General features: G+C 32.1%; 2 protein-coding genes, 1 long non-coding RNA gene and 1 other non-coding gene across 7 annotated transcripts; 3 read left to right on the top strand and 1 right to left on the bottom strand.

Annotated features, from left to right (window-relative positions):
* Positions 1-1,936: 1,936 nt before the first annotated feature.
* Positions 1,937-3,364, bottom strand: LOC144567827 (uncharacterized). Its single transcript, XR_013515517.1, has 3 exons — positions 3,157-3,364; positions 2,997-3,050; positions 1,937-2,439 (listed from the first exon to the last, which is right to left on the bottom strand). It is a non-coding gene; the product is annotated as an uncharacterized LOC144567827 (long non-coding RNA).
* A 1,536-nt stretch (positions 3,365-4,900) lies between these two features.
* LOC144566981 (binding partner of ACD11 1-like) lies at positions 4,901-6,673 on the top strand. Of its 2 annotated transcripts, none has more exons than XM_078316990.1 (4): positions 4,901-5,070; positions 5,573-5,676; positions 5,772-5,847; positions 6,358-6,662. In XM_078316990.1, exons 1-4 carry the CDS (start codon positions 5,065-5,067, stop codon positions 6,574-6,576), a joined length of 405 nt encoding a protein of 134 aa, XP_078173116.1. In that variant the 5' UTR covers positions 4,901-5,064; the 3' UTR covers positions 6,577-6,662. The 2 variants fall into 2 exon arrangements, with proteins under 2 accessions (XP_078173116.1, XP_078173115.1); XM_078316989.1 differs by having other exon boundaries at positions 4,930-5,070; positions 5,555-5,676; positions 6,358-6,673.
* Positions 6,674-9,372: 2,699 nt separating this feature from the next.
* LOC144566980 (binding partner of ACD11 1-like) lies at positions 9,373-13,213 on the top strand. Of its 3 annotated transcripts, none has more exons than XM_078316988.1 (6): positions 9,373-9,577; positions 10,080-10,183; positions 10,279-10,354; positions 10,865-10,948; positions 11,820-12,086; positions 12,839-13,213. In XM_078316988.1, the coding sequence occupies exons 1-6, from the start codon at positions 9,572-9,574 to the stop codon at positions 13,055-13,057; spliced, it is 756 nt and encodes a 251-aa protein (XP_078173114.1). In that variant the 5' UTR covers positions 9,373-9,571; the 3' UTR covers positions 13,058-13,213. The 3 variants fall into 3 exon arrangements, with proteins under 3 accessions (XP_078173114.1, XP_078173113.1, XP_078173112.1); XM_078316987.1 differs by having other exon boundaries at positions 9,409-9,577; positions 10,062-10,183; XM_078316986.1 differs by lacking the exon at positions 9,373-9,577 and having other exon boundaries at positions 9,923-10,183.
* A 3,210-nt stretch (positions 13,214-16,423) lies between these two features.
* Positions 16,424-16,495, top strand: TRNAD-GUC (transfer RNA aspartic acid (anticodon GUC)). Its single transcript has one exon. It is a non-coding gene; the product is annotated as a tRNA-Asp (tRNA).
* The last annotated feature ends 2,727 nt before the right edge of the window (positions 16,496-19,222 follow it).

Below are 19,222 nucleotides of genomic sequence, written 5' to 3'. Positions count from 1 at the left end.
CGTTTATTCCAATTTATTTCAGTAATTTTTTTTTAAAATTGATTTTTTTTTTATGTGATAGTGTGTGATAATAAGTTTTATAAATTATGTATTGCAGTTTTTTTTGTGCTTGAACATACATTCAATATTTTTTATATATGTTTTTTCTTCTTACTTACTTTAAAATTGATTAATTTTTCTTCTATTTATTTATCATATATTTTTCTTACTAATTACTGATATAATTTTTTCAATTAGTACGACATATTCATTTATCTAAGTTGTTATTATAAACTAAATTTAGTGATTTTATGTTAGAATGTTTCATTTCTTTCACATAATATGTTATTAGTATTTGAAAAAAGTTTAACTCTTGAATTGATTTTTTCATTAAATAAATGTGTTACCGACACATGTAAAGTGCTTATGCGTTAAAAAAAATAAGTGTAGTGTCATGTTATAATAATGAAATTAAGTTAAATTAAGTTTATTTGATAAGTTTAATGAGTTAAATAAATTATTTTTAATAAGTTATGATATATATACATAAATTTAATAAAAACGTTAAATTGTCTGCATAATTCTGATTAATCGGCCGCATACCGATTAATCGCTTGGCGGTACCCCGTCCGTCCGACGACCGCATACAGTTATTTACAACACTGATATTACCTAAGGTAGAATTACTAAATTCAGTATGTTCTTTAACTTGGCATGAAATTTAAAGCAGACTCCGAATTTCATTTAGTCCGGTTGAAATTAAATCCAGACAATTATTTTATATATCGTAAGGTACTGCTGGGCCTCTCTTCTCTTGAATGCTTAATACTGGGAATATAATTGGGGGATGAAATAATTATATTCCTCCTAAAATATAATTATGTTCTTTGATGTTAACGTAATAAAAAAATAATAATTTAGTGTTACATAGTCTTAATAATAACCTTGGTATTATTATTCTCTTATTTAGTTGCTTTTAAAGAACTATTTGTCAGACTAGACTCTGGGGTCTAGAAAGCAATGTCTTAGCTCTTAAGAAAGAGCAAAAAGGATATATATATTTTTTAAAAGTTCTTGAATAAACATCACTATTCAGTATTCACAACTGAAGGAGTGCCGTGCAAATTAACAGGGATAATCCTTGTACAGATTCATAGGTAACAAATAATTAAAAGTGTAAAATTTTTGGGAGCTGCTAAACAATAGTTCATGTTAGAACTTTTTTATCTATATAATTGCAAAGATATTATTTTTCTTTTAAAACAACAACTTTATCAATTCTCTGAAATAATTTCAAGCAATCTGCTTCTCTGGTTATTGGTTAACCCTCAATTCTAATTTGTAAGATTCATACAATAATTTAATATATTGTATTTTAATTTTACATCCTTACTACTGGCAATTATAAAAAAAAATAACAAATGTTGGCATCAAAAGTCCATTTCTAAATAAGTTTACTAAATAAACAATCATTTCATATTTTTGTAACCGATGTTGTAATAATCACATCGACATTTATAATTTGATTTGCAATTGAAATGCAGATGCTATTGTGAATGTCGGTCTCTCATCAACTTGTCTTTAAGTGGAGAAAACGAAATCAAACAACCGATACCTTTTCCTGCAACCATACAAAGATCATGTGAATTCATCTAGGGGTTTGCTCGGCAAGCCATAGAATAGTAAGAGAATAGAGGAATTGTGGAATTGAGAATTGATCACTCTTCTTTTCTATTCCAATTGTGTTTGGTAAACTCAATGATTGGAATAGTAAAAATGAATATTACTAAAATATAAGAATATTAGGAAATGACTCCTATGCCCTTGTTGAGTTTTGTTAATACAACAACACACGTTGAATGCTATTACTTGATTATAATTTTCAGTAAAATGTTGAACACAAGTTTAACAGATAAAATTATTATTATTTATTTATTTATTATTATTTTTTCGTGTAGACAAAGGCCCTTAGGCTGTTACAATCATCCTTCTTTTACCTAAAAGACACTTCCTAAGATCAAATTACATTTCTCTGTCTTCCTATGCAACTACATTTAAACTCAAAATACCAGTACCTATCCTGGCTGGGAAAAAATTATGAAATAAAAATAATATTATAGGCACAGTTTTAACACATGTCGTACCAACAATTTCAAAACTTGCACGTGACGTTTGTTTTGAGCACTTCTATAGTTAAATTGGCTTCCAATGTAATTCCAGTCGTCTGGAGTAGGGTCAAGGCTGCCTTCATTTCTATTATTCCTTGCTTTTAACCTGTCACCTACTAGAATTATAAGTAGTTCAGTCTCTTGTCGAGTAAATTCTGGAGATTGTGGTGCTCGATACTTCTCATTTGTTAGCTCAGATTGGTCGTTTGCACCCTTCCCAGACCCCTTCTTTCTGCCATTGCCACCCATCCTTGCACTTGATGAACTTATATTTGAATCCATGAAACTTATCCTTCGAAAAAAATAAAGAGAAATTATTTAAAAAAATATATATGCATGATACCTTCTACATTGTGTATCTTAGACAATAAAGACTTTTTCTACAATTGTAGGTTGTGTACCTGAGGTTGGTACTGGTAATGATCTAATACGAGGTACCAAATTGCCATTTCAATCATTCTAAATTAATTTGTTTGTTTACAAGGCCTTCTGTACCAGAATAACTGATACACCCACCTCCACTGTACAATTGGTATGAAATATTGCTAAAGACAATACAATTGGTAAATTTTGCGAAAGTATGAAATACCACTCATCCTTGGAATCAAGTAAAAATTGAAGTTGACCTGATAATAAATTTATGCATCAGGGTAATAAACCTAAGTTGCTGGTTAGACCAATTTCAAAGTATCTAAGTACTAAAAATAATTTGTTTTCATGCAATTCAAAGTAAAAATAATTTTTTACTATCGTCAATAGTACTAACAACTAAGAAATTTTCACAAAATAAAAGTAAAAGAAACAACAACAACAACAAAAAAAAAATCTAAATTACCATAATCAACTTACAATGAAGCTTCCAGACTCAAGCAATAATAAAATTCATGATTCGAGCGTCACAAGCTGCATAGCAAAAATAAAAATATTAGTTCAAAAAGGCCATGGTGATTGGACGGAGCAGCGACAAAAATTCTAACTTTGTAATAAACAATTAAAGTAGTCTTTTTACCTGTGGAGATTCGACGGAGCAGCGACAAAGAGGCTATCAAGCGTGACGGTTACGAAGTATTAAAATTGCTTTAACAAGGTAGATCTCATTTGAAAGAAGAATTCACGTTCATCTCATTGGTACTTTTAGTTTCACAAATCGCTCAACAAATCATCGGATATCTTGATTGGAGTAGATGGAGAAATAAGGTTTTTCTCCTCTGGAAACGTGCAGGAAGAAGAAGAAGAATGAAACAATATTAAATAATAACTAAAGTGCTACAATAGTGAAATAAGAGTAAAAAGTGGGAAAATGCTCTATTCTCCCACCACTTTTAGCCTAATTCTTCAATTCCAGCTCTCCCTCGGAATTGAGAAAAGAGGAAAAACCTCTTTATTCCGCTCCTTTATTCCCACTCATTGTTTTCCTGTTCAGCAAGAATAATTCTTTAATTCCATTAAATTATCTTATTTCAACCCTGGCGAACATGCCCCTAATGATATTTTTGTTATTCGAATATTAGATTTTATTAACTTTTCATAATCCCAAGCCACATTATGTGTACAAAAACTATAAGCATTTGAGTCCTCTGTCAAGTTTTTCCTGGTCCTGCTTCATCCCATTTGCAACCATGATATATTCAATTATTTTCAACAATTGGGCTACATTTATTTCGCTGATTATGTTTGAAGAGATGGTTGAAATATCATCATTATGTCTATATGTTTAAAAATAACTTAAAAATTAAATTTTAAACATCAAAATAAAAATATTATTTTTCTATACATATTCTAAAATATATATGAAATTTTAATATTTTGATTATTATCTAGAATTTATAAAATACACTCATGTGAATAATTAAAAAGACACCTTGATTATTTTTCTAATTCATATAAAAAGATGATAAATTTTAATATGTATGTAAAAATAATAATATCAATCACACCTATGACCTATCTTATTATTTATTTAAAAGTATAAATTTTATATTTATAAAATAATAAAGACACCTTGAAAACACAAAAAAAAAAAAAAAATGTGAAACATTTAAACACTCGTGTTTAAAATTAAATAAATAAGTTACCCTGAAGGCTGAACCTGAACAGAGGTAACCTATTCTAGAATCTAGGGATCCTGATGATTATTTGCGGCTAAGATAACTTTTTTATGACGTATGCAATATACTCCTGCTCCTGTTGAATTCGTTTCCTCTGCATTAACTCAAAAATGAATCTTTTGAGTTAATACATCTGGACCATCCGATCAGTTTTAAGATTCGTGTGAATTAAATCCGCACTAATATTGAAGACCTCCTATGTTTTAGACGTAGGCCGGACGGGCTCCGTTTACAATCGGACGGTCAATATCTATTAACTCAAAAGATGCTCTTTTGAGTTAATGCAGACGATGCGGACTCGCATCTGTTCAGTCGGAGGATTCTTCTGGGCCCTACACGGGTCAATCGTGCTGCGCTTAAATTAATTTAATTTAACAATAAAATTATGTTTTCTGTTATTTTTCTTAATTCTATTTTGCTGCAGTTTTTTTTTTTTTTTTTTTTATCTTTAAAACAATATAACGTAACGCGGTCACGTGGGCCCATTCATATTTCCATTTTTCTGGGTGTTCATATTAAGTGGGCATCCTCCTCAACATCTAAAAGTATACACGTCTTGCCACAGACAATCAGCTAAAATAATCATAGGATGAACGGACGATTCCTGTCGTTTTAAATGGAGAAAATCAGGTAAGTAGCTCTCCACCTTCTCTCTTGTTTTCCGGTCTTGCTTGTTTCATTCGTCAGTCGCTGCTCTTTTTTCTTTCAGCCGGGAAGCCTCTCTATTTCTTCTCTCTCAAATCTAGGGTTTACTTCCAATAGCGATTAATAGTTCAAGCGATCTTGCATCTAACCACCAACAAGTCCCGATGTCGGTTAGTACTTTTACGTTTTCTCTCCTTCTTCCGTCTTTAATCGAGCACGAATTCGATATTCGCAGCTTCGCAGTTCATGGCGATTGAACTGCGATTAGTATTTTATTTTCATTAACAAAAAAGAGATCTAATTGATTCAAAGATTGAAGGGGACTCTTTTTTTTACTAGTGTTGAAATTAGACTTTTCTATACTTCTCGCGACTTAGTCATGTCCATATATTATATGGAAGTTGAAATGACAAATTATTGTTTTCGAAATTATAATTAATCCTTCAAAAAGGTAAAAATAAGCCCAAAAAATTGTAACTAAAAATATCCTATATTGTCCAAGTCAAGCGAAAAAAAAAAAACAATAATTCAGTATGGAAGAACTTTTTCTGAGAAATATGTTGAAATTGTTACTTTGATGGCTTTATTAGTTTAGAAAACATAACTGAGGTTTGCATGGGAGTGTGGTAGCTAATTAACTAAATGGTTGTGAAGTTGAATGAACATTTTCAGGTAAGGACGGTTAAGGTCTCAAATTTATCTCATGGTGCATCAGAGCAAGATATCAGGGAATTCTTTTCCTTCTCGGGGGAAATCGAGCATGTTGAGATGCAAGGGTATAATTCAAATCCATTTATTTGATTTGATAGTTTGTTGTTTTGAGTTCCATGATTTGATCTTAGATCCTAGTGTGGATAATCTCTTTTTGTAGCGGTGATGAATGGTCTCAAATTGCATATGTGACTTTTAAGGATGCTCAGGGAGCTGACACTGCACTTCTCCTTTCTGTGAGTCATTTCTTAAGTTGCTTTTAAAAGTTGTTCGAAACAGAGAAAAGTTTAAAGCCTAATTAATATTCCATCCACCTCTTTAACCACAAAATCTATGGTAGAGAGAAATAGCATCTAAATTCACAGTACCAGTATCTATCATTAAATTTCAGGACTCTTATTAAGATGCTAATTTATAGAGGCAAATCCAGTTAAGAGGAATGGGGGTCAATTGACCCCCATTATAATCTCAATTAATTGTGCTTCTATGCGTTATTTTTCAAATTTTTGGAAAAATTTATTGTTTTAACCATGATTGACCCACATTGTTGACTAAATGCCTCCACTGTTGACCTCCATACTGTTAAAGATGGTAAATTCAAACAATTATGAATGCGTATAATTCAAAAGCTTGCTAACACTGCCCCCCTTTGAAAATTTCTGCCTCTTCCCCTACTAATTTAGATGTATGTTTGAATTAATCTTTTTTATTGATAATTTTCCATCATTATTTTATTGTATTTCCAGGGGGCTACAATTGTTGATATGTCTGTTATAATAACTGCAGCCCCAGAATACAAGCCGCCGCCATCTTCCTCTCCTCCACCTTACGTAATGTTCTTTTGCCATTTTACATCCCACAGTTACCTGAATAATATAATATTGCCTTTTACTATCTATTATTTTGTTAGCCGTTGTTTAATTATTTCCATTTATTATGGGAAGTTAACTTTGTTTACTCTTTAACCTAATTAACTTGCGCAAAAGGTTGAACTCATATAGACAGCCACCCTCCTCCTCCCCCGCCAAGCAAAAAAAAAAATGATAATAAAGCCCACTAAACGAAAACGAAAATGATCTCAAACGGCAACTTGGAGTGTTCATGAGGTATATGATAAATTTGCCGAAGAACCAAAATTTCTTTGGTCAAAACACTTACGTTTTGTTGTTTCGGTCCAGTTATGATGGTTGGGTTTCTTGGCTTTCAGTTTGGCTCTTTCTATTGAAAAGCAAAATAACTGAACTGTCCAAATAACCTAATGTACTGTTAATATGATCCTAATATTGCAAAATTAAGCATACTTATGCATAAATAGCTAGTTACTAACTATATTATTGCTTTTAACATAGTTTTCATACTGATTTGGTTAAACCATATTAAAATTCTGTGTAATTGGTTTGGCTTGGTTTATATATGTGCAAGATGAAAATATAGTTTGTTTTAACTAATTCTGGTCTGGTTCAAACAATTGCCAAATGAAACACCCCTCCCAGCAGCTGCTATAGCATCTGAACCATCCAATTCAAAAAAAAAAATCTGAACCAGTACAAAACCCCATCAATGCGGTACTGATGCTATAACAGTTTGTCATCCGGACTACTAAAATCACGTATATTTTATTGGAATCCAATCTTCTATCTGTCAAGAGGAAATCTGAGCCGTTCATTCTATAAATCTCAGCCACTCATCAAAACAGATCTCAATCTTAGCCATTAATCATTAATTCTGATTTTATGTATCTGTTTTCTGTTATCAAACGTGTAGAAGTCTAAATTTAGTTAGTTAGATCCGTGCTATATACAATACCACACAGAAATTGTATCACCTAAATCTCCTTTTTTCACGCGTTTTCTCCTTTTTCCTTCCCCGAGACAGAAAACGCGTCCTTTTCTTTTCCTCCTTCCCCACGCAACCTGCGTGTTCCTTTTCTCTTTTCCGACGACGCCATGTGGAAAATAATGGGCCTGTATCTGTTCCTTTATTTTTCTCTTTTTATGTATATGTTCCTTAGACATGTGGGCCCAGCTAAGAATAATGGGCCTGTATTTCAACTGGAAAAGCAATTCTGTGAAGTTTTACATTTAATTTTTTTTTTATTTTTTTTTAGTTTGAGCATTTGAACTGAAATCTATTCATGAAACAAAAATAGAGATAAATTGAAAGAAAGGAGGAACTTGCACACAGCCTTTTGTTGTTGGTTAATGATTAGCTTCCAAATTCTATTAGCAGTATATGTAATGTAAGGCAAGCTCAAAAGCTAGGGTAGACATTTGGCATTATTCTCTTATATTTTCGAACCAACAAGATGTACAGATCAGCAGAGCTCTTTTCTCCAAATTAATTATTTAGAGTGTAAGCAAATAATAGCTTTGTTGTATGTGGTTGGGTATGTAACTCAGGCAACTAATAAAAGAAGGGATACTGTCCAGAATCTTAATGGTAGAAAGATTCCTTATTATAAAAAAATAAGAAGAAAGATTCATAGCTTCTTAGATTGTTAATTATTGTCAGGGTAGGGCACAATTTTGTAAAAAAAATACCCTAAATTCTAAATCTTGCAAAAACAACCCTATATTGTGAAACTCCCTCAATGGTTAATTGGGCTCTAAGCCTCTACTGTTAATGTTATGTTTACACATAGTTTGATGATCAATTTAAAGTAAAATGCCCTAAATTAATCACATTTAAAAAATTAATCAAAATAATATTTCGATCCCCGTTGCAACGCACGGGCACTTGACCGGTTCATATAAAAAGACGATAAATTTTAATATGTATGTAAAAATAATAATATCAATCACACCTATGACCTATCTTATTATTTATTTAAAAATATAAATTTTATATTTATAAAATAATAAAGACATCTTGAAAACACACAAAAAAAATGTGAAACATTTAAACACTCGTGTTTAAAATTAAATAAATGAAAATAAATCTGCTGTAATTCTTGAGGAATTACAGGACCTGTAATTCCAATCTGAACCGTTGATCTTTCTCGAGATTTGTGCATGAAAACTTATTTTTTTCAAGATCTGTGCAGAAAAAATTTGAACGATTGATATTAAATTTCAGGTCCCTGTAACAGCAGATTCGGACTCTAAATAAATTAGTTACCCTGAAGGCTGAAGCTGAACAGAGGTAACCTATTCTAGAATCTAGGGATCCTAATGATTATTTGCGGCTAAGATAACTTTTTTATGACGTATGCAATGCAATGTACTCTGTTGAATTCGTTTCCTCTGCATTAACTCAAAAATGAATCTTTTGAGTTAATCCATCTGGACCATCCGATCAGTTTTAAGATTCGTGTGAATTAAATCCGCACTAATATTGAAGACCTCCTATGTTTTAGACATAGGCCGGACGGGCTCCGTTTACAATCGGACGGTCGATATCTATTAACTCAAAAGATGCTCTTTTGAGTTAATGCAGACGATGCGGACTCGCATCTGTTCAGTCGGAGGATTCTTCTGGGCCCTACACGGGTCAATCGTGCTGCGCTTAAATTAATTTAATTTAACAATAAAATTATGTTTTCTGTTATTTTTCTTAATTCTATTTTGCTGCAGTTTTTTTTTTTTTTTTTTTTTTTATCTTTAAAACAATATAACGTAACGCGGTCACGTGGGCCCATTCATATTTTCATTTTTCTGGGTGTTCATATTAAGTGGGCATCCTCCTCAACATCTAAAAGTATACACGTCTTGCCACAGACAATCAGCTAAAATAATCATAGGATGAACAGACGATTCCTGTCGTTTTAAATGGAGAAAATCAGGTAAGTAGCTCTCCACCTTCTCTCTTGTTTTCCGGTCTTGCTTGTTTCATTCGTCAGTCGCTGCTCTTTTTTCTTTCAGCCGGGGAGCCTCTCTATTTCTTCTCTCTCAAATCTAGGGTTTACTTCCAATAGCGATTAATAGTTCAAGCGATCTTGCATCTAACCACCAACAAGTCCCCATGTCGGTTAGTACTTTTACGTTTTCTCTCCTTCTTCCGTCTTTAATCGAGCACGAATTCGATATTCGCAGCTTCGCAGTTCATGGCGATTGAACTGCGATTAGTATTTTATTTTAATTAACAAAAAAGAGATCTAATTGATTCAAAGATTGAAGTGGACTCTTTTTTTTACTAGTGTTGAAATTAGACTTTTCTATACTTCTCGCGACTTAGTCATGTCCATATATTATATGGAAGTTGAAATGACAAATTATTGTTTTCGAAATTATAATTAATCCTTCAAAAAGGTAAAAATAAGCCCAAAAAATTGTAACTAAAAATATCCTATATTGTCCAAGTCAAGCGAAAAAAAAAAAACAATAATTCAGTATGGAAGAACTTTTTCTGAGAAATATGTTGAAATTGTTACTTTGATGGCTTTATTAGTTTAGAAAACATAACTGAGGTTTGCATGGGAGTGTGGTAGCTAATTAACTAAATGGTTGTGAAGTTGAATGAACATTTTCAGGTAAGGACGGTTAAGGTCTCAAATTTATCTCATGGTGCATCAGAGCAAGATATCAGGGAATTCTTTTCCTTCTCGGGGGAAATCGAGCATGTTGAGATGCAAGGGTATAATTCAAATCCATTTATTTGATTTGATAGTTTGTTGTTTTGAGTTCCATGATTTGATCTTAGATCCTAGTGTGGATAATCTCTTTTTGTAGCGGTGATGAATGGTCTCAAATTGCATATGTGACTTTTAAGGATGCTCAGGGAGCTGACACTGCACTTCTCCTTTCTGTGAGTCATTTCTTAAGTTGCTTTTAAAAGTTGTTCGAAACAGAGAAAAGTTTAAAGCCTAATTAATATTCCATCCACCTCTTTAACCACAAAATCTATGGTAGAGAGAAATAGCATCTAAATTCACAGTACCAGTATCTATCATTAAATTTCAGGACTCTTATTAAGATGCTAATTTATAGAGGCAAATCCAGTTAAGAGGAATGGGGGTCAATTGACCCCCATTATAATCTCAATTAATTGTGCTTCTATGCGTTATTTTTCAAATTTTTGGAAAAATTTATTGTTTTAACCATGATTGACCCACATTGTTGACTAAATGCCTCCACTGTTGACCTCCATACTGTTAAAGATGGTAAATTCAAACAATTATGAATGCGTATAATTCAAAAGCTTGCTAACACTGCCCCCCTTTGAAAATTTCTGCCTCTTCCCCTACTAATTTAGATGTATGTTTGAATTAATCTTTTTTATTGATAATTTTCCATCATTATTTTATTGTATTTCCAGGGGGCTACAATTGTTGATATGTCTGTTATAATAACTGCAGCCCCAGAATACAAGCCGCCGCCATCTTCCTCTCCTCCACCTTACGTAATGTTCTTTTGCCATTTTACATCCCACAGTTACCTGAATAATATAATATTGCCTTTTACTATCTATTATTTTGTTAGCCGTTGTTTAATTATTTCCATTTATTATGGGAAGTTAACTTTGTTTACTCTTAACCTAATTAACTTGCGCAAAAGGTTGAACTCATATAGACAGCCACCCTCCTCCTCCCCCGCCAAGCAAAAAAAAAATGATAATAAAGCCCACTAAACGAAAACGAAAATGATCTCAAACGGCAACTTGGAGTGTTCATGAGGTATATGATAAATTTGCTGAAGAACCAAAATTTCTTTGGTCAAAACACTTACGTTTTGTTGTTTCGGTCCAGTTATGATGGTTGGGTTTCTTGGCTTTCAGTTTGGCTCTTTCTATTGAAAAGCAAAATAACTGAACTGTCCAAATAACCTAATGTACTGTTAATATGATCCTAATATTGCAAAATTAAGCATACTTATGCATAAATAGCTAGTTACTAACTATATTATTGCTTTTAACATAGTTTTCATACTGATTTGGTTAAACCATATTAAAATTCTGTGTAATTGGTTTGGCTTGGTTTATATATGTGCAAGATGAAAATATAGTTTGTTTCAACTAATTCTGGTCTGGTTCAAACAATTGCCAAATGAAACACCCCTCCCAGCAGCTGCTATAGCATCTGAACCATCCAATTCAAAAAAAAAAATCTGAACCAGTACAAAACCCCATCAATGCAGTACTGATGCTATAACAGTTTGTCAAAAGCTCTATAATTATTAAGGGTCATATGAGACCTCAAAACCATTTCTTTAACCTCTCCATTTATTCTTTCTCTTTCCTTATTTATCTAACTAGATAACCTTTCATTTCTCAGACAGAAGGACCCACATCAAAGCCTGCTACGTCATCAAATGCAGTGCAGAAGGCAGAGGATGTGGTGAGCACAATGCTGGCGAAGGGATTTGTCCTGGGAAAAGACGCTGTGGGCAAAGCCAAGTCGTTTGACCAGAAGCACCAGCTGACATCGACCGCCTCTGCCAAGGTGGCTACCCTGGACAGGAAGATTGGGCTGAGTGAGAAGTTCTCCATGGGCACCTCAGCTGTCAATGGCAAGGTCAGAGAGGTCGACGACAAATTCCAGGTACTTGCTGATATGGACCTATGTGCTTGTAAGGTGTAACTATTTCTTACAGTAGTTTCTTTGTTTGGGCTTTTTGGTGCTGGTTTTGGACTATTGGACCTGCCTCTGAGGGGAAATATAGGCCTGAGATTCTAGCCCTTAAAGCTTCGGCTCTTTGGGCCTTTCAGTACTAAGCACCAAAATGAAGTTGCCACTCTTTTATTTTGTAAACAATTGAACCCTGTTGGTTTGAATTTTTTGCGCTTTGGTTTTGTGGTTTAGCCTCACAAGTTATCGAAGGCTTGATCATTTCAGCAAATAATTTCATATTAGTAGTTCTCATACCTGCAACTATTAGCCACCCCATTATGGGTTCATTGTGTATTTGTATATAATATCAAATTTTTAAGTCTTGTGTAATAAAAAATGTAAAATACTGTGTTGTTGATGACTTTGCTGATTTAAATTTTATTCTAAATTAAGAGGGTTTGGCTGAAAGATTTGAACATCAAAGTTTATGTGATATATTTAATAAATGATTTGCATCAAAGAAAGGTCAGGAGCATCGAAGTCATTTTTTTGCTCAGTTGACCTAGTTTCTAGCACTTGGGTGTTGCTTACAAGTATAAAGGCTGTTGTGTGTAAGCTGCAAATGGCAGAGAAATGTTTGTTAAATGTAGCAACAAAGGTCAATTAAATTAGCCAGTAACACCTATATGGTAGTAGGTTTTTTAGGTGATGCATAGACATGGATTAATGGACCTCTTTTCCAGGTGTCAGAAAAGACCAGGTCAGCACTTGCTACAGCAAAGCAGAGCGCAAGCAATGCAGGGTCAGCCATAATGAAAAACCGGTTCGTTTTCACAGGCGTCTCTTGGGTCTCCGGCGCCTTCAGCAAGGTTACTGAGGCCGCCAGTGATGTCAGCAACAAGACCAAGGAAAAGATGGCTGCCGAGGAGCAGCACAAGGGTTCTGGTAGTGGGCCCCACTGATCTGCTTGCTTTTGTAGTTCATTTATTTTTATTGTATAAAGTTTTGTGTTTTATTTGTGGGTCTGATGATGGAGGTGTTGAAGTAACTCTTGTTTTGGGTGAATTCTTGTTATACTTCATATCTTCTGCTCTTTTTACAGACCTTTTCTCTTGTGAGGTTATTTGTTACTTCATATCTTCTGCTCTTTTTACAGACCTTTTTTTTTTTCTTTTGGGAATACGGTTAACTTTGATGGAATGATGGGTCTTTTCAGGAAAGTAAGAATCTAGCTTGGAAGTAATAGGATTGCAATGGACGCCTCCAATCATGAGCTTACTGGACAACCAGATCAGGCAATGAAGAAGCATAACTGAAGAAGCTGTTATGCGACTCAGATACTAATTCCGTGAGATGTTTGGGAACTAGTTGCAACGGAGATATATTACGAGAGGAAAAAAAAAATATCATATAAAAGACATATTTTTATAAGAAGTTTAGATTAATTGATAAATAATATTTTTTTAAATATTTATATGTAAATAGCATTCCTCAAATAACATTTAAATGACACACACACATATATATCAAGGTTCTAAATGGCGATTATAGCGGCATAGCGGGGAGACCAAAAAAAAAAGCCATTGCGAATAGCGTAACTATAGCGGAAACTATCACACATAGCGATTTTTCCTTTTCAAACTTTATATTCTATATTTCTACTAATTATCAACATAATCAATATTAGAGATTTGATGTAACAACTAAATGACAACTAATCCAAGTCTATATTTTTTATCAATTACGCAAATAAGAAGGAAAAAAATCTAAAAAGTAACATTATTTAATAGTTTATACTTCATGGTATTGCATATTATAATAGACAAAGAGCAATTAATTTTATAAGGTAAATAAAGTCAATATACATATTTAAACATTTTATAATTATAATAATAATCAAAATCAGCTTTCAATTGAAACGAACGATAATAATTTTACAAATGAATACTATAAAAAGAGTAATCAAAATGAAGAATTAGTATTTGAATATTTCTCGATATAGAATGATAGAATAAATCACAAATAAAAATAGAAGCATATAGTTTGGTTTAGTATACTTATCGTAGAAGACCATGTAGCATTAGAAATAAGAATAGAAGTACAGAAGTCCATATAAATTGCAAAAAAAAAAATCATGTAGCATAGCGGTAGCTATAGCGGGTCTCATATAGCGGTAATAGTGGTCAACTATTATAGCTATAGCGGTCGTAGCTGAGTTAGCGCAATTTTATCTCATAGCTTAGCGTTTATGGTTCGAAAAAGCTATAGCTAGCTATTTAGAACCCTGATATATATGTATATCTATATATGAGGTTGGTTATTTTACTTTCATAAGCATATGAGAGCATATGCTTCTAACTCGTTTTTGTGTTTTCAATGTCCAAATGATCGATTTGAAGCGCTTAACATGTTCTCCATACTAATATGTGGTTGGAGACCAAATTTTACATTTTTTGCTATTTTTTCAGAATTTTTCAAAACAGGATTTTTCATATTTTGTTATTATTATTTTTTAATATTTTTTATGACTATTTTGAAAAATTCTGAACAAATAGTAAAAAAATTCCAAAAAATATAAAATTTGGTCTCCAAGCACATATTAGTATGGAGAACATGTTGAGCGCTTTAGATTGACCATTTGGATATTGAAAACGTAAAAACGAGTTATAAGCATTTGCTCACATATGCTTATGGAAGTAGAGTAGCCAACACACACACACACACACACATATATATATATATATATATATATATATATATATAGAGAGAGAGAGAGAGAGAGAGAGAGGAGGGTTCAAATGCACACTATCCTTTTTCTCCGTTTTCAAAGTTCGAATAGTCAATCCGAACTGTTAGATGCGATCTACATATTAAGATGTGCTTGGAGACCAAATTTTACATTTTTTGGAAATTGTTTTACTATTTATTAAGCCACTTTGAAAAATCGCTGATCTAATGGTCTAGAAAATGTAAAATCAGCGATTTTCAAAGTGGCTTAATAAATAGTAATAAAATTCCAAAAAATATAAAATTTGGTCTCCAAGCACATCTTAATATGTAGATCGCATCTAACGGTTCGGATTGACTATTTGGACTTTGAAAACGGAGAAAAAAGATTTGAAAGATAGAGTGCATTTGAACCCTCCTCATATATATATATATATATAGATAGAGAGAGAGAGAGAGAGAGATGGGCTACGGTGAGTTGCGAAGTAAAACGCGTTTCTACTTCACGCCGTATTTTTATTTTGAAAGTTCAAACGACCGATCCGAACCGTTAGATGTTTAATCCATATTGAAATGTGCTTGGAGACCAAATTTTACATTTTTTGAAATTTTTTTACTATTTATTAAGCATTTTTTAAAATTGCTGTTTTGCTGTGAACAGTAAAAACAGTAAAATTTTCTGGACCATCAGATCAGCGACTTTCAAAATTGTTTAATAAATAGTAAAAAAATTCCAAAAAATGTAAAATTTGGTTTCCAACCACATTTCAATATGGAGAACAAGATGAACGGTTCGGATCGACGTTTTGAACTTTAAAATCGCAAAATATGAGCGTGAAGTAAAATAGTCGCTTTACTTCGCAACTCACCGTAGCCCATCTCTCTCTCTCTATATATATATCTTCTTGACATATTTTCATAAAAATAATCTCAAACAAAACAACATATTAAATGACAAATTACATTCCTTAAATGATATAAAAAAAATGAAGACATGATTAATCAATTATCAATCAATTCAAATAACATTTAAAAAATAGAAAGAAATTATGAACAAATAGAAAAATTATACAATTTGCATATGGAGAGTACGTGTGATGAGTTAATTTTAGACTTCTGCACGTAAAATTACATAAAAAAGATGCATAGAATCAAAATATATGATCGGAGGGTTAATATTCAATCTGAAATTTCATCTTTTAATCAAAATTATTGACAGATCAGAATATCTATGTGCTTAATATAAGAATGGATATTAATCATAGTTGTTAGATGTTCGGTTGGCAATTAATCATTGTTAGATCTCTGTTATACAAGAGGATGTATACTCTATAAATACCTCAATGTACATGTATCAAAAACAGACAATAATGAATATTGAAAATTCTATTTCTCTTTTCTATTAGCGTTTCCCTTTAGGAAGACATTTCATTTATTCGAGTACGTGTCAAGTACTGTTATTATTGATGGTATCATGCCCGGGAATGTGTTATTTTGTGCGAAAACCGTTAATCGATTTATATTACATTACATAGATCTGAATCGTTAAATTCCCTTTTGTTTGATGTTATTAATAACATTATCGCTGCTATAACAACTATGTCGTTGTAGTATAGTGGTGAGTATTCCCGCCTGTCACGCGGGTGACCCGGGTTCGATCCCCGGCAACGGCGTTAGTTAAATTTTTCTTTCAGATGAATTAAAATTTATCCCATAATATGTGAGAATAAATGAGCTAACGCTCTGTGTTACGCGAATTGGTTCCGTCCACTTTTGGATCTCGAACAACTCTCAGGGACCATTATAAAATAATAACGAACAACTTTCACCACTTGTGGACTTTAACAATCGCCATCACCTCTAACAGATTAGGTAAGTTGTGAAAATATCGCAGGATCAAACAACATTCACATTGACAAGTTAGAGGTGATGGCGATTGTTAGAGTCCACAAAACCAAAATTTCTACTCTAAATTTAATTATAACTGAGACTTGCTTAATGTCTCTGGTTTTAAAATTTGTAGTAATAAGAAATCCTCTAAAGAGTTCATTCTTATATATTATATCATCAAACCGTGTCAACTTACCAGTAAATAATATAATTATTGCTTGATGTCGCTAGAATCAAAATTAATATCTCACAAATAATAAATCATTTTAGGAAAAAAACAAAAACAAAGGACTCGTCACATTTGTATCCAAGTCTCAAACACCTCCCTACATTTAAAAAATGAGAAAAGGTTTCTATCCACTGGGTTTTGTCTACCATTTGTCCACAATCTTATCCACTCCCATCTAACTGTCTTTTTACAGTATACAAGATTCAATTGAAAATTTACAGTATTATTTGAAAATTTTACATTATACGAGATTCAATTTTACAGTATGCAAGATTCAATTTTACAGTATGCAAGATTCAATTGAAAATTCTACTGTATACAAGATTTAACTTTTACAGTATACAAGATTCAATTGAAAATTCTACTGTATACAAGATTCAATTTTACAGTTCTGCTGATTCAATTTTACAGTATACAAGATTCAATTGTAAATTTTACTGTGTAAAAGATTCAATTTTACAGTATACAAGATTCAATTGAAAATTTTACTGTATACAATATTCAATTTTACAGTATACAAGATTCAACCCAGTGCGGACGCTAATAATTAATTCTAACTGCCAATAACCGCTAATAACTAACTCTAACTGCCAATAACTTCCTATAACTGTAATTTCCGAAAGTACAGTTTGAAAGTACATTTATTTTGTCATGTTGTGCAAGTTGTAATCTTTTTCTAACTATCATGGGACCACTTCAAATAGTTGCTGGATGTTTTGTGATTAACTGATATATTTTATGTGATATATTGTATAATTATATAGCATGTAGAAGTAATTTTACAGTATTCGCGCAAGTCAAAGCTGTGGACAAATGGTGGACAAAAAGCTGTGGACAATTAGACGCTTCCTTTCTTAATAAAAAAAAAATTCAAACATACCCCCTTTATTTCTATTAACATTCAAACATAATTTTTTTTTTTTTTTGAAAAGTAGTCTCTACTATTAGTATTTCAATTATTAACTAACATAAATCAATACTATTTAGTTCTTACATTAAAAATAAATTTATTATTGCATTCCAACTCGGCGACTCGCCATATTAAATCAGACTTATATTTGGCCATCATATTGTATTGCTTATGCCAAATCATTTAATTTTGCATGAGCCATGACAAAAAGAAACATCACACATTGAGAACGATATGAATTAAAGGTTGTCAATCTTACATAGGACCCTTTTTTTTTTTTTTTTTTTTTTGGGGGGGGGGGGGGGGGGGGGGGGGGGGGTTCCTTGTACCATTCCTTCTTTGAGTGTTCAACTTGATTACCAATAAATAATTTAATTACTGGAGGAATCCCTTGAAGATTATTTATAATAACAATCTTAAGATGCCAAGTGATATAGGGCTTACAATGCAAAGAAAGTGTCAATCTAAATCCTGTTGATAGTAAAAAAACATGTTTAATCATATCTGATAAGCTCATTATAAGGTTTACAGCAATAACTTTCCCTCATGTTAAATGCACACTTAACTTTAGCCTAATATATATATATTTGACTATACTAAATGCACAAATTAATAAATCAAAATAAAAACTTTCATATTTTAGTATAACAATTATTAATTGATAACCGTCTTTTAACTTTATACTCATGTAGAATCTTTCCAAATGCACACTTGTCTAAACCGAAATAAATACTTATCCAAATCCAAAATTATTCTATGTGGTTTGAACTTCTAATTCATTGTTTCAATCATCTCTAAATGCATATTTGTCCGGCTAAAATTATGACCACTTGTTTCAAGAAAAATTAACACCATTTAAATTATTTGATGTCCTGAATTTTCGAACTCATTAATTATTCAAACCATCCTAAAATACACACTTATCTACATAAAAATAAATATTTATTTGAAGCAAAATAAACTCTGGTTTTAACAAAATATATACTTATTTTTTTTTTTTCTTTTGGAAAATTTAGTCAACAGTCTGAAATATTCAAGCTATTAAAACTCTGCTGATAACTATAATATTCCAAACATTCACCAGTGTTAAGCTTTGAAATAATCTCATGGGTGATGTGTGCATATTAAAACGCTTTGAATTTTCCATTTTTTTAGTTCGTTTTGATGCATTCTTGTCGGAAATCTTTTAATTGACAGTCAAAGAACAGTTCCTTAATTATTTTGATTTTGAATTGCACGGAGGCATGCAGCATGCACTCATAAATAAAGTACACTACATTTTTGTCCCAAGTGGATATCTAAATCCCAACTATGCTTAACTAACAAGTGCCTAACCATGATTTGTATGAGGTCTGAGATTTTCTCCTTATT

This window comes from Carex rostrata, chromosome 16 (genome assembly GCF_964058835.1).
Source record: "Carex rostrata chromosome 16, lpCarRost1.2, whole genome shotgun sequence".
NCBI lineage: Eukaryota > Viridiplantae > Streptophyta > Magnoliopsida > Poales > Cyperaceae > Carex > Carex rostrata.
The sequence above is the reverse complement of the archived record's forward strand: the minus strand, read 5'-3'. Positions and strand labels throughout refer to the sequence as shown.